The 15,700-nt window shown below is 45.8% G+C and overlaps 2 protein-coding genes across 9 annotated transcripts in view; one reads left to right on the forward strand and one right to left on the reverse strand.

The window, feature by feature from the left end:
* LOC106602073 (caskin-1) overlaps window positions 1-1,160 on the reverse strand; it is a 187,763-nt gene extending 186,603 nt beyond the window's left edge. For 3 of the 6 annotated variants that reach the window (XM_082976199.1, XM_082976197.1, XM_082976198.1), the window contains exon 1: window positions 180-1,158. In XM_082976199.1, coding sequence (XP_082832325.1) covers window positions 180-273 — 94 coding nt within the window. In that variant the 5' untranslated portion in view covers window positions 274-1,158. Of the gene's footprint in view, window positions 1-179 lie in introns of all 6 variants that reach the window. The other 3 variants (XM_082976196.1, XM_082976195.1, XM_082976200.1) reach the window with 3 other exon arrangements.
* The window catches only part of LOC106593728 (phosphoribosyl pyrophosphate synthase-associated protein 2), a 36,980-nt gene continuing 21,404 nt past the window's right edge, over window positions 125-15,700 (forward strand). For 2 of the 3 annotated variants that reach the window (XM_082976201.1, XM_082976203.1), the window contains exons 1-3: window positions 14,013-14,100; window positions 15,075-15,235; window positions 15,325-15,377. In XM_082976201.1, coding sequence (XP_082832327.1) covers window positions 15,153-15,235; window positions 15,325-15,377 — 136 coding nt within the window. In that variant the 5' untranslated portion in view covers window positions 14,013-14,100; window positions 15,075-15,152. Of the gene's footprint in view, window positions 221-14,012; window positions 14,101-15,074; window positions 15,236-15,324; window positions 15,378-15,700 lie in introns of those variants that run through there. The other variant, XM_082976202.1, reaches the window with a different exon arrangement.

Raw genomic sequence — 15,700 nt, forward strand, 5'->3', positions numbered from 1 at the left:
CCGCCCCCACCAGCCGACTGTGAAATCATGATGCCTAGTAGAGTGATTCCCCCTGTTTCCGTGTGTGTGTGTGTGTGTGTGTGTGTGTGCGTCATGCACATGTACCCGTGTGTGTTTGTGTGTGGTCGGTAAGGTGTGTGTGTGTGTGTGTGTGTGTGTGTGTGTGTGTGTGTCCCTACTTGCTTTCCCGGGCCGGGGCCTCTGCAGCAGCTTCTGAACGGTGAGCAGATCTTCCGTTTTTACTGCCTGCAGTAGTTCCTGGTCTTTCCCCATCTTTTCACATCCCTTTCACACCATCCTTCACTCAGCGGTCACTCTGCCTGCCACACCCCGGGGAGGGAGGTAACGGAGCGCCCGAAAACCCTCCGCCAGACCGTAACAGCCTCCTCCCGCTACAGCTGTGGAATCTCCAGCGGCATACGGAGAGGATTGAAGGCTTTTCGGATGTCGAGGCTTTCCCCCCCCCCGATAAGGAGAGAGAGAGAGAGAGGAATATGGAAACGGATGGGGTGTAGTAGGAATGATAAACAAATTTATATTTTATTTTCTGTTATTCCAGATTTAACGCGCCGATAAAGAAGAATAGAATAGAATCTCCGGTAAGGAAGGAGATTCGGTTTCCGGTGTGCGTCTCCTGCTCAGATCGGTTCAGTTTCCGTGGTTGCCTCTTTATCTCCTCAACTGGCCAGAGACACTGCAGCGGTCTGATTATAACATCCTTCTCTTCCTCTCTCCCTCCTCTCTTCCTCTTCCTCTGCTTCAAAAAACATCCTTAACAGATGGGAAGCCAGCGGATGGAAGCAGAGAGTATCGTTAAATAAATAAATAAATCGTGACGACAATAAAGATGATATCGGTAATATATATATATTTATTTGTTCAGCGCGATGAGAATAATACGCGTGGAAATATTCGTGCGCGTCTAAGAATCGCGAACGCGCGAGGCTGTTTATCGTCCCGAGGATGTGCTCGTATCGTGCTGCTTGTCGTAAACACAATCCTGTTGCACTGGTGGTGCCATTTCTCTCTCTGTCTCTCTCTCTCCCTCTCTCTCTCTCTCTCTCTCTCTCTCTCTCTGTCTCTCTCTCTCTGTCTCTCCCGCTCTCTCTCTCTCTGTCTCTCTCTCTCTCTCTCTCTCTCTCTCCCTGTCTCTCTCTCTCTCTGTCTCTCTCTCTCTTGCTCTCTCTCTGTCTCTCTCTCTCTCTCTTGCTCTCTCTCTGTCTCTCCCTCTCCCTCTCACTGTCTCTCTCTCTCTCTGTCTCTCTCTCTCTTGCTCTCTCTCTGTCTCTCTCTCTCTCTCTCTTGCTCTCTCTCTCTCTCTCTCTCTCTCTCTGTCTCTCTCTCTCTGTGTCTCTCTCTCTCCCTCCTCTCTCTCTCTCTCTCTCCCTCCTCTCTCTCTCTCTTGCTCTCTTTGCCCTCCGTATCCCGTGCCCGCGCTTCCCTACAGCAGCTGGCCCAGCTCGCACTCCTAAACGTTTCCTGCTGCTGCATCCAGGGGGCTCTCTCTCTTCGTCTGCAGCTTGCAGGCAGAGGTCTGTGTGTGTGTGTGTGTGTGTGTGTGTGTGTGTGTGTGTGTGTGTGTGTGTGTGTGTGTGTGTGTGTGTGTGTGTGTGTGTGTGTGGGGGGGGGGGGGGGGGGGGGGGGGGAGAGAGATGGAGAGAGAGAGAGAGGGAGAATGAGCGATGGGTCATGTTTTTTACCAACTCTACTTTCAGAACATACGCTCCTATCTTCAGGACAAAAGGGAAAATATATTTAGCATCAGTTCTGCCACACACACACACACACACACACACACACACACACACACACACTGCTCACTCAGGGTCAACATGTGGCTTGATGTGCCTCTCCTATGTGTATGAAAGTGTGTGAATGTGTGTGTGTGTGTGTGTGTGTGTGTGTGTGTGTGTGTGTGTGTGTGTGTGTGTGTGTGTGTGTGTGTGTGTGTGTGTGTGTGTGTGTGTGGTAATTTAAGATGACACTTCTACAGGACCTGCATGTTTCAGTCTTCTTCTGTTGTATTCTGTCCTCAGTGTTGAGTTCTAGAAAATCTCTCTCTCTCTCTTTGTGTAGGCAAAGAGAAGATTCAAGCATTACTGCCCACACACACACACACACAGGCAGGCAGGCAGGCAGGCACACACATACACACACACACACACACACACACACACACACACACTCACACACATACACACACACACACACACACACACACACACACACACACACACACACAGTACAGTTATGTCCTCCATAAGGCAATCAAACGGGCAGAAACGTAACAGAGACAATTCAACGGCTCGAGACGTATTTGTCTACAGCCAATCACGGTTTTCCAAAACCAGCCACGTCACGGGTCCCGACATCTTGCTTCCAAAACAAGCTAAAATGCCATCTTGGTCCCGCTTTGAGGACAACACAGCGCCATCGACGCGGCCCGCACCCAAGGACTGTGGTCCTCCCTGTCCGACGTCAGTAAGACGTTTAATAACCCTTTCTAAGCTGCCGGCCCAGAAGGCATCCCTCGCCGCGTCCTCAGAGCATTCGCAGACCAGCTGGCTGCTGTGTGTTTACGGACATATTCAATCTCTCCTTATCCCAGTCTGCTGTCCCCAACATGCTTCAAGATGGCCACCATTGTTCCTGTTCCCAAGAAGGCAAAGGTAACTGAACTAAATGACTATCGCCCCATAGCACTCACTTCTGTTATCATGAAGTGCTTTGAGAGACTAGTCAAGGATCATATCACCTCTATCTTACCTGTCACCCTAGACCCACTTCAATGTACTTACCGCCCCAATAGGTCCACAGACGATGCAATCGCCATCACTCTGCACACTGCCCTGTCCCATCTGGATAAGATGAATATCTATGTGAGAATGCTGTTCATTGACTAAAGCTCAGCATTTAACACCATAGTACCCTACAAACTCATCATTAAGCTGGAGACCCTGGGTCTCGACCCCGCCCTGTGCAACTGGGTCCTGGACTTTCTGACGGTCCGCCCCCAGGTGGGTGAAGGTAGGAAACAACATCTCCACTTCGCTGATCCTCAACACTGGGGCCCCACAAGGGTGCGTTCTCAGCCCTCTACTGTACTCCCTGTTCACCCACGACTGCGTGGCCATGCACGCCTCCAACTCAATCATCAAGTTTGCAGACGACACTACAGTAGTAGGCTTGATCACCAACGATGACGAGACGGCCTACAGGGAGGTGGTGAGGGCCCTGGGAGTGTGGTGTCAGGAAATTAACCTCACACTCAACGTCAACAAAATGAAGGAGCTGATCGTGGACTCCAGGAGACAGCAGAGGGAGCACTTCCCCGTCCACATCGAACGGGACCACAGTGGAGAAGGTGAAAAGCTTGAAGTTCCTCGGCGTACACATCACTGACAAACTGAAATGGTTCCACCCACACAGACTGTGCCTCTTCAAACCTCAGGAGGCTGAAGAAATTTGGCTTGTCACCAAAAACCCTCACAAACTTTTACAGATGCACAATTGAGAGCATCCTGTCAGGCTGTATCACCTCCTGGTATGGCAAATTGCACCGCCCACACACACACACACACACACACACACACACACACACACACACACACACACACACACACACACACACACACACACACACACACACACACACACACACACACACACACACACACACACACACACACACACACACACACACACACACACACACACACAGAGGAGAGACACAGCTGATTCAGCCAGGCAGTGGGGTGTTATAACACCTAAGTTGTTATACCACCTGGCTGAATTCACAACTCTGATGAAGGTGTTATGGAAATGTGATATTTCAGAAGAAAAAAAAAAATCTTCATTTTTTAATACATTTCCCATCATTTTTGTTATTTTTGCTTTGTCATTATGGGGGTATTGTGATGTCACTATGGGGTATTGTGGACGTCACTATGGGGTATTGTGACGTCACTATGGGGTATTGTGACGTCACTATGGGGGGTATTGTGATGGCATTATGGGGCATTGTGATGTCATTATGGGGTATTTTATGTAGATTGATGAGAAGGGGGGGGGGGGGGGGACAATTGAATCCATTTTAGAATAAGGCCGTAACATAACAAGATGTGGATAAAAAAAAGTCAAGCGGTTCTGAAAACATTCTGAATGTTACTGTAGTTAACCGTGAGCCAGGCTCCAGGTTTAAACTGCTACATAGTGGTATAGTGATGTGTGGAGAAGTGGGTTTACTCAAACGTTTCCAAAGAAATTTCCCCAAACGGCCCGCCCGGTAACGGAAAGGGGCCCCTGTGTGAACATTTCTATATTTTTCTAAATATATTTATATAAAGTCAAGGGGTTCACGAAATACCCCATAGTGACATCACAATGAATAATATATCACAATGAATAATGTGACATCACAATGAATAATAATATATATATATATATATATATATATATATATATATATATAGCTCTAATTCTGCAGTGAGAGCTATATATATATATATATATATATTTATTTATTTTTTTAATCTGTTTTCTTATAGTTTTAGTTTTTCACCCTCAAAATCACCGTTTATTTTTTATATATAAAAAAATTACAACAAAAGTATGTTGTGAGTCCAAAGAAACCACATCAAGAGGACATTTTTTAATAATTAATAATAATTAATTAATTAATTAATGATTAAATTGTGCACCAAACAAGAAACACATTTTTTTGTTGTTACTAGTGGTGTTTCTGTACTGTGTATTTACAATGTAGGCTACATGTGATAGCAGAGTTAGCAAAACAATCATTCTGCCAGGTAGGACCTACTTTTCAGTCAACATTTAATTAGTTAAGGGGTTTTGGGGGGGGGGGGGGGGGGGGGGGGGGAGCATATAGAAATGTTCATTTAAACAGCTTTATGATGACCACATTTTGCGACATTGCAAAGATTCAACCAAAGACATCAGACGTAAACTTTTTCAACACGCCGGTTTGCATAGCCGTTGTTGCCTTAATTAAGTTAGCATTATTTACCGTTAGATGTCACAAGTCGAAACGTCTTTTCCGATTCCTACCGGTTACCGACGTCGTTCAAGTGCTGTGAGCTGCTCCATCACGGACGAACCCGTTTGAGAGCGACGCGCTCTTTTGCTGCCTGATATTCCTGCTGAAACTAGCTACGTCTGCAGCACCCAGGTGACATATTTCACCTGCTTTGCGAGATTGTGTTGGCAGGCTACTTCTGTTAACATCTGCTAACCATGTGTACGTGACCAATACGATTTGATTTGATTTGAACCCAAACCTTAACCATACGGAACGAGTTCCTTAACTTAATGTTTTAACCCTATCCCAAACCTTTAACACGATCCCAAACCTTAACCATTACCTTAACCATACGGAATGACTTCCTAAATTTAACCCTTAACTTCTAAATTTGACGTTTGGAGAAATGGAATGATTACAGAGCATCAGGAGTCAACCCAGGATGTCAAAAAACACTTTGAAATTTGACGTTTGGAGAAAGCGGAATGAAATTCTAATTCTGCAGTGAAACTGCAGTGAGGGCTTTCAGCCCCACAAATGATGAAGCCATCGGCCTGCAATTACAATTCCGAACAACGACACAGCTATTTATTTATATTTATCTGTGGAAAAACGTCCGAAAAAACTGTCATGTTGACGTGTTTTTCAGTTTGATGAAATATGACTGCTTTCACATTTGTCTCTAGCGATAAATAATTTAAAAAAATGTTTAAACCTTTATTTAACTAGGTTAAGAACAGATTCTTATTTACAATGACGGTCTACCCCCCCCCCCCCCCCCCCGGGGGCCAAAACCTGGACGACGCTGGGCCGTCCTATGGGACTCCCAATCACGGCCGGTTGTGACACAGCCTGGAATCGAACCGGGGTCTGTAGTGACGCCAGGGTCTGTAGTGACATTCATACAATGTTTAAGTTTCACAGGGCATTCCATTAACACCTGACCTGCTGTTAGATTAGTGGGTTGGAAGGTCCAGTCTCCCCAGACTGATATCTGACCTGCTGTTAGATTAGTGGGTAGGAAGGTCCAGTCAGACTGATATCTGACCTGCTGTTAGATTAGTGGGTAGGAAGGTCCAGTCTCCCCAGACTGATATCTGACCTGCTGTTAGATTAGTGGGTAGGAAGGTCCAGTCAGACTGATATCTGACCTGCTGTTAGATTAGTGGGTAGGAAGGTCCAGTCTCCCCAGACTGATATCTGACCTGCTGTTAGATTAGTGGGTAGGAAGGTCCAGTCAGACTGATATCTGACCTGCTGTTAGATTAGACATTTTAGTCATTTAGCAGACGCTCTTATCCAGAGCGACTTACAGTAATGAATGCATACATTTCATACATTTCATTTCATGCATTTTTTTGACCTGCTGTTAGATTAGTGGGTAGGAAGGTTCAGTCAGACTGATATCTGACCTGCTGTCAGATTAGTGGGTAGGAAGGTCCAGTCAGACTGATATCTGACCTGCTGTTAGATTAGTGGGTAGGAAGGTCCAGTCAGGCTGATATCTGACCTGCTGTTAGATTAGTGGGTAGGAAGGTCCAGTCTATCCAGACTGATATCTGACCTGCTGTTAGATTAGTGGGTAGGAAGGTCCAGTCTATCCAGACTGATATCTGACCTGCTGTTAGATTAGTGGGTAGGAAGGTCCAGTCAGACTGATATCTGACCTGCTGTTAGATTAGTGGGTAGGAAGGTCCAGTCTATCCAGACTGATATCTGACCTGCTGTTAGATTAGTGGGTAGGAAGGTCCAGTCTATCCAGACTGATATCTGACCTGCTGTTAGATTAGTGGGTAGGAAGGTCCAGTCTATCCAGACTGATATCTGACCTGCTGTTAGATTAGTGGGTAGGAAGGTCCAGTCTATCCAGACTGATATCTGACCTGCTGTTAGATTAGTGGGTAGGAAGGTCCAGTCTATCCAGACTGATATCTGACCTGCTGTTAGATTAGTGGGTAGGAAGGTCCAGTCTATCCAGACTGATATCTGACCTGCTGTTAGATTAGTGGGTAGGAAGGTCCAGTCTATCCAGACTGATATCTGACCTGCTGTTAGATTAGTGGGTAGGAAGGTCCAGTCAGACTGATATCTGACCTGCTGTTAGATTAGTGGGTAGGAAGGTCCAGTCTCCCCAGACTGATATCTGACCTGCTGTTAGATTAGTGGGTAGGAAGGTCCAGTCAGACTGATATCTGACCTGCTGTTAGATTAGTGGGTAGGAAGGTCCAGTCTCCCCAGACTGATATCTGACCTGCTGTTAGATTAGTGGGTAGGAAGGTCCAGTCAGACTGATATCTGACCTGCTGTTAGATTAGACATTTTAGTCATTTAGCAGACGCTCTTATCCAGAGCGACTTACAGTAATGAATGCATACATTTCATACATTTCATTTCATGCATTTTTTTGACCTGCTGTTAGATTAGTGGGTAGGAAGGTTCAGTCAGACTGATATCTGACCTGCTGTCAGATTAGTGGGTAGGAAGGTCCAGTCAGACTGATATCTGACCTGCTGTTAGATTAGTGGGTAGGAAGGTCCAGTCAGGCTGATATCTGACCTGCTGTTAGATTAGTGGGTAGGAAGGTCCAGTCTATCCAGACTGATATCTGACCTGCTGTTAGATTAGTGGGTAGGAAGGTCCAGTCTATCCAGACTGATATCTGACCTGCTGTTAGATTAGTGGGTAGGAAGGTCCAGTCAGACTGATATCTGACCTGCTGTTAGATTAGTGGGTAGGAAGGTCCAGTCTATCCAGACTGATATCTGACCTGCTGTTAGATTAGTGGGTAGGAAGGTCCAGTCTATCCAGACTGATATCTGACCTGCTGTTAGATTAGTGGGTAGGAAGGTCCAGTCTATCCAGACTGATATCTGACCTGCTGTTAGATTAGTGGGTAGGAAGGTCCAGTCTATCCAGACTGATATCTGACCTGCTGTTAGATTAGTGGGTAGGAAGGTCCAGTCTATCCAGACTGATATCTGACCTGCTGTTAGATTAGTGGGTAGGAAGGTCCAGTCTATCCAGACTGATATCTGACCTGCTGTTAGATTAGTGGGTAGGAAGGTCCAGTCTATCCAGACTGATATCTGACCTGCTGTTAGATTAGTGGGTAGGAAGGTCCAGTCTATCCAGACTGATATCTGACCTGCTGTTAGATTAGTGGGTAGGAAGGTTCAGTCAGACTGATATCTGACCTGCTGTTAGATTAGTGGGTAGGAAGGTCCAGTCAGACTGATATCTGACCTGCTGTTAGATTAGACATTTTAGTCATTTAGCAGACGCTCTTATCCAGAGCGACTTACAGTAATGAATGCATACATTTCATACATTTCATTTCATGCATTTTTTTGACCTGCTGTTAGATTAGTGGGTAGGAAGGTTCAGTCAGACTGATATCTGACCTGCTGTCAGATTAGTGGGTAGGAAGGTCCAGTCAGACTGATATCTGACCTGCTGTTAGATTAGTGGGTAGGAAGGTCCAGTCAGACTGATATCTGACCTGCTGTTAGATTAGTGGGTAGGAAGGTCCAGTCTATCCAGACTGATATCTGACCTGCTGTTAGATTAGTGGGTAGGAAGGTCCAGTCTATCCAGACTGATATCTGACCTGCTGTTAGATTAGTGGGTAGGAAGGTTCAGTCAGACTGATATCTGACCTGCTGTTAGATTAGTGGGTAGGAAGGTTCAGTCAGACTGATATCTGACCTGCTGTTAGATTAGTGGGTAGGAAGGTCCAGTCTATCCAGACTGATATCTGACCTGCTGTTAGATTAGTGGGTAGGAAGGTCCAGTCAGACTGATATCTGACCTGCTGTTAGATTAGTGGGTAGGAAGGTCCAGTCTATCCAGACTGATATCTGACCTGCTGTTAGATTAGTGGGTAGGAAGGTCCAGTCAGACTGATATCTGACCTGCTGTTAGATTAGTGGGTAGGAAGGTCCAGTCTATCCAGACTGATATCTGACCTGCTGTTAGATTAGTGGGTAGGAAGGTCCAGTCAGACTGATATCTGACCTGCTGTTAGATTAGTGGGTAGGAAGGTCCAGTCTATCCAGACTGGTATCTGACCTGCTGTTAGATTAGTGGGTAGGAAGGTCCAGTCTATCCAGACTGATATCTGACCTGCTGTTAGATTAGTGGGTAGGAAGGTCCAGTCAGACTGATATCTGACCTGCTGTTAGATTAGACATTTTAGACATTTTAGTCATTTAGCAGACGCTCTTATCCAGAGCGACTTACAGTAATGAATGCATACATTTCATACATTTCATTTCATGCATTTTTTTGACCTGCTGTTAGATTAGTGGGTAGGAAGGTCCAGTCAGACTGATATCTGACCTGCTGTTAGATTAGTGGGTAGGAAGGTCCAGTCAGGCTGATATCTGACCTGCTGTTAGATTAGTGGGTAGGAAGGTCCAGTCTATCCAGACTGATATCTGACCTGCTGTTAGATTAGTGGGTAGGAAGGTCTATCCAGACTGATATCTGACCTGCTGTTAGATTAGTGGGTAGGAAGGTCCAGTCAGACTGATATCTGACCTGCTGTTAGATTAGTGGGTAGGAAGGTCCAGTCTATCCAGACTGATATCTGACCTGCTGTTAGATTAGTGGGTAGGAAGGTCCAGTCTATCCAGACTGATATCTGACCTGCTGTTAGATTAGTGGGTAGGAAGGTCCAGTCTATCCAGACTGATATCTGACCTGCTGTTAGATTAGTGGGTAGGAAGGTCCAGTCTATCCAGACTGATATCTGACCTGCTGTTAGATTAGTGGGTAGGAAGGTCCAGTCTATCCAGACTGATATCTGACCTGCTGTTAGATTAGTGGGTAGGAAGGTCCAGTCTATCCAGACTGATATCTGACCTGCTGTTAGATTAGTGGGTAGGAAGGTCCAGTCAGACTGATATCTGACCTGCTGTTAGATTAGTGGGTAGGAAGGTCCAGTCTATCCAGACTGATATCTGACCTGCTGTTAGATTAGTGGGTAGGAAGGTCCAGTCTATCCAGACTGATATCTGACCTGCTGTTAGATTAGTGGGTAGGAAGGTCCAGTCTATCCAGACTGATATCTGACCTGCTGTTAGATTAGTGGGTAGGAAGGTCCAGTCAGACTGATATCTGACCTGCTGTTAGATTAGTGGGTAGGAAGGTCCAGTCTATCCAGACTGGTATCTGACCTGCTGTTAGATTAGTGGGTAGGAAGGTCCAGTCTATCCAGACTGATATCTGACCTGCTGTTAGATTAGTGGGTAGGAAGGTCCAGTCAGACTGATATCTGACCTGCTGTTAGATTAGACATTTTAGACATTTTAGTCATTTAGCAGACGCTCTTATCCAGAGCGACTTACAGTAATGAATGCATACATTTCATACATTTCATTTCATGCATTTTTTTGACCTGCTGTTAGATTAGTGGGTAGGAAGGTCCAGTCAGACTGATATCTGACCTGCTGTTAGATTAGTGGGTAGGAAGGTCCAGTCAGGCTGATATCTGACCTGCTGTTAGATTAGTGGGTAGGAAGGTCCAGTCTATCCAGACTGATATCTGACCTGCTGTTAGATTAGTGGGTAGGAAGGTCTATCCAGACTGATATCTGACCTGCTGTTAGATTAGTGGGTAGGAAGGTCCAGTCAGACTGATATCTGACCTGCTGTTAGATTAGTGGGTAGGAAGGTCCAGTCTATCCAGACTGATATCTGACCTGCTGTTAGATTAGTGGGTAGGAAGGTCCAGTCTATCCAGACTGATATCTGACCTGCTGTTAGATTAGTGGGTAGGAAGGTCCAGTCTATCCAGACTGATATCTGACCTGCTGTTAGATTAGTGGGTAGGAAGGTCCAGTCTATCCAGACTGATATCTGACCTGCTGTTAGATTAGTGGGTAGGAAGGTCCAGTCTATCCAGACTGATATCTGACCTGCTGTTAGATTAGTGGGTAGGAAGGTCCAGTCTATCCAGACTGATATCTGACCTGCTGTTAGATTAGTGGGTAGGAAGGTCCAGTCAGACTGATATCTGACCTGCTGTTAGATTAGTGGGTAGGAAGGTCCAGTCTATCCAGACTGATATCTGACCTGCTGTTAGATTAGTGGGTAGGAAGGTCCAGTCTATCCAGACTGATATCTGACCTGCTGTTAGATTAGTGGGTAGGAAGGTCCATTCTGCTGCTCGATTACACTCTCTGTGTCTGTATACAACACATAGGTGACACACACACACACACACACACACACACACACACACACACAACACACACACAGCACAGCTTGTGTCATGATGAGTAAGACAACATTAGCAGGACGGTGACACAACAAACAGAGGCTGTCCAAGTTGGATAAGAGGTCTACTGAATTCACTCCAATCCCCCCGTGATTAACAGCACATTATAAACTGGGTGGTTTGAGCGCTGAATGCTGATTGGGCTGACAGCCGTGTTTAATATCAGACCGTATACCACGGGTATAACAATATATTTATTTTATACTGCTCTAATTACGTTGGTAACCAGTTTATAATAGCAATAAGGCACCTCGGGGGATGGTGGTATATTGACCAATATACCACGGTTAAAGGGCTGTATCCAGGCACTCAGTGTTGCGTCGTGCTTAAGAACAGCCCTTAGCCGTGGTATATTGGTCCATATACCACAGCTTCTCGTGTCTTTTAATGCTTAATTATATAGAATATAGCATCATCATGCAGAGATAATGTTGTGTAGGGTAGACAGTGTTTAGCCCTGTCCCTCTGTCTGTCACCTATTGTATAAACTGCCTTCATTTTTGCTGGACCTCAGGAAGAGTAGCTTCTGCCTTGGCAGGAACTAACGGGGATCCATAATAAACCCCAAGAAGAGTAGCTGCTGCCTTGGCAGGAACTAATGGGGATCCATAATAAACCCCAGGAAGAGTATCTGCTGCCTTGGCAGGAACTAACGGGGATCCATAATAAACCCCAGGGAGAGTAGCTGCTGCCTTGGCAGGAACTAACGGGGATCCATAATAAACCCCAGGAAGAGTAGCTGCTGCCTTGGCAGGAACTAATGGGGATCCATAATAAACCCCAGGAAGAGTAGCTGCTGCCTTGACAGGAACTAACGGGGATCCATAATAAACCCCAGGAAGAGTAGCTGCTGCCTTGGCAGGAACTAACGGGGATCCATAATAAACCCCAGGAAGAGTAGCTGCTGCCTTGGCAGGAACTAACGGGGATCCATAATAAACCCCAGGAAGAGTAGCTGCTGCCTTGGCAGGAACTAACGGGGATCCATAATAAACCCCAGGAAGAGTAGCTGCTGCCTTGACAGGAACTAATGGGGATCCATAATAAACCCCAGGAAGAGTAGCTGCTGCCTTGGCAGGAACTAATGGGGATCCATAATAAACCCCAGGAAGAGTATCTGCTGCCTTGGCAGGAACTAATGGGGATCCATAATAAACCCCAGGAAGAGTAGCTGCTGCCTTGGCAGGAACTAATGGGGATCCATAATAATCCCCAGGAAGAGTAGCTGCTGCCTTGACAGGAACTAATGGGGATCCATAATAAACCCCAGGAAGAGTAGCCGCTGCCTTGGCAGGAACTAATGGGGATCCATAATAAACCCCAGGAAGAGTAGCTGCTGCCTTGACAGGAACTAACGGGGATCCATAATAAACCCCAGGAAGAGTAGCCACTGCCTTGGCAGGAACTAATGGGGATCCATAATAAACCCCAGGAAGAGTAGCTGCTGCCTTGGCAGGAACTAATGGGGATCCATAATAAACCCCAGGAAGAGTAGCTGCTGCCTTGACAGGAACTAATGGGGATCCATAATAAACCCCAGGAAGAGTAGCTGCTGCCTTGACAGGAACTAATGGGGATCCATAATAAACCCCAGGAAGAGTAGCCGCTGCCTTGGCAGGAACTAATGGGGATCCATAATAAACCCCAGGAAGAGTAGCTGCTGCCTTGACAGGAACTAACGGGGATCCATAATAAACCCCAGGAAGAGTAGCCGCTGCCTTGGCAGGAACTAATGGGGATCCATAATAAACCCCAGGAAGAGTAGCTGCTGCCTTGGCAGGAACTAATGGGGATCCATAATAAACCCCAGGAAGAGTAGCTGCTGCCTTGACAGGAACTAATGGGGATCCATAATAAACCCCAGGAAGAGTAGCTGCTGCCTTGACAGGAACTAATGGGGATCCATAATAAACCCCAGGAAGAGTAGCTGCTGCCTTGACAGGAACTAATGGGGATCCATAATAAACCCCAGGAAGAGTAGCCGCTGCCTTGGCAGGAACTAATGGGGATCCATAATAAACCCCAGGAAGAGTAGCTGCTGCCTTGACAGGAACTAACGGGGATCCATAATAAACCCCAGGAAGAGTAGCCGCTGCCTTGGCAGGAACTAATGGGGATCCATAATAAACCCCAGGAAGAGTAGCTGCTGCCTTGGCAGGATGGGTCTGTCTGGTAAAAACAGAGACAACAGTGACCTATAGTGGTCGACCCAGGAGCATGCTCTCTTGTCATGATCCTGCCGTGCTGAGGGATAAGATTGTTTGTAACCTGTAGACTTTTTCAAATAAAACAACAAATGAAAAGGTTTTTTAAAAAAAAGTTATCGTAGCGACACGTTGACTACGTTAAAGGTGTAGAGATAGTATGTGTGTGCGGGAGGTATTTTTTGCCCATTATAACCCCCCCCCCCCAGCACCACAAATCTGATAAACTTGGTCGCTAGCATTCTCAAGACTGTGTGTAACTTAAACACACCCGACCAAACACCTGACAAAAAATAGTTTTGGGGGGTTTTGGGGGATGTAATAAATATTCCGAATCAGAATAAAGAAACATATCTTCAATCAAATTCAAATCAACGTAGACGTGATGACGTCTCCCCTCTCCGATCAACACGAGATTTGGGTGAATTAAATCTCGTCGGGATTTCTGGTCTGTGATTGGCCAGAGACGCCTGTCCATCATACTCAGTAGGCCGGGTTTGGAGGGAACAGGTTGAGTTTACAAGCTGCGAAATTATCTAACATCATATAACGCTGTTTACACTACAAATCACAAACTGGTGGGTACAGCAGGTCCGTCTGGGAGGTTTCAATGTTGTTGTTTTCTTTGTGCGTGGGTTTAAAACGTTGTATTTTGTTGTGTTTAACGAGACTGAGCGCAAAACAAAATCTGTCCGTCCGTTCATCAACTGAGCGCATCCGGTCAGGAGAGGAAAGCATGAATACTGTTTATAATGTATCTCTCTGTTTACAGGCGTTACTAAGTTATTATGTGGATTAATGAATACTGTTTATAATGTATCTCTGTTATGATGTGTTATGATGTATTATGTATGATGTATTATGATGTATTATGATGTATTATCTTATGATGTATTATGATGTATTATGTTATGATGTATTGTGTTTTGATGTATTATGTTATGATGTATTATGATGTATTGTGTTATGATGTGTTATGATGTATTGTGTTATGATGTGTTATGATGTATTATGATGTATTGTGTTATGATGTCTTATGATGTATTGTGTTATGATGTATTATGATGTATTGTGTTTTGATGTATTATGTTATGATGTATTGTGTTATGATGTGTTATGATGTATTGTGTTATGATGTGTTATGATGTGTTATGATGTATTATGATGTATTGTGTTATGATGTCTTATGATGTATTGTGTTATGATGTATTATGTTTTGATGTATTATGTTATGATGTATTGATGAGTGTATGTGTGTTATGATGTGTTATGATGTGTTATGATGTATTGTGTTATGATGTCTTATGATGTATTGTGTTATGATGTATTATGATGTATTGTGTTATGATGTATTATGTTATGATGTATTATGATGTATTATGTTATGAGTGTTATGATGTGTTATGATGTATTGTGTTATGATGTATTATGTTATGATGTATTATGTTATGATGTATTATGATGTATTATGTTGGTAGTAACACTGTTCCAGACAAGTGGATTGATTGATTAACTGTGTGTGTGTGTTTGTGTGTCTCTGGTTCCTCCGTAGGAAGGGCTGAGTGCAGCGTGGGTGCCCAAGGATAGGCCGTCTGAGGCTGGGGAGCAGAGTGGCCGGTCCCCCCCGGTTATGAACCACACCGAGGGAGGCCTTGTCATCTTCAGCGCCAACTCACACCCTTCCTCCAGGGAGATCAGCAAGAGGATAGGAGAGTCAGTACACACACACACACACACTCTGGCTTTTCATTGGTCAGCTCTCCCTGTGCTCTCTTTTCATTGGCTATGTCTCCCGTGTGCAGGCGTCTGGGGGTGGAGCTTGGGAAGGTGCAGGTGTACCAGGAAGACAACAGAGGTGAGACTCTGACCCCTGATGACCCCTGATGACCCCTGACTTCTGACCTTCTGACCTCTCTGTCACACGCCATCCCCCCCTCACCCTCACCCTCTCCCTCCATCCCCCCTCTCCCTCATCCCCCCTCACCCTCTCCCTCCACCCCCCCCTCACCCTCTCCCTCCATCCCCCTCACCCCTCTCCCTACATCCCCCCTCACCCTCTCCCTCCATCCCCCCCTCACCCCTCTCCTCCATCCCCCCTCACCCCTCTCCTCCATCCCCCCTCACCCTCTCCTCCATCCCCCCTCACCCCTCTCCTCCATCCCCCCTCACCCCTCTCTT

The sequence above is a fragment of the Salmo salar genome, chromosome 06 (assembly GCF_965601325.2).
Source record: "Salmo salar chromosome 06, fSalSal1, whole genome shotgun sequence".
NCBI lineage: Eukaryota > Metazoa > Chordata > Actinopteri > Salmoniformes > Salmonidae > Salmo > Salmo salar.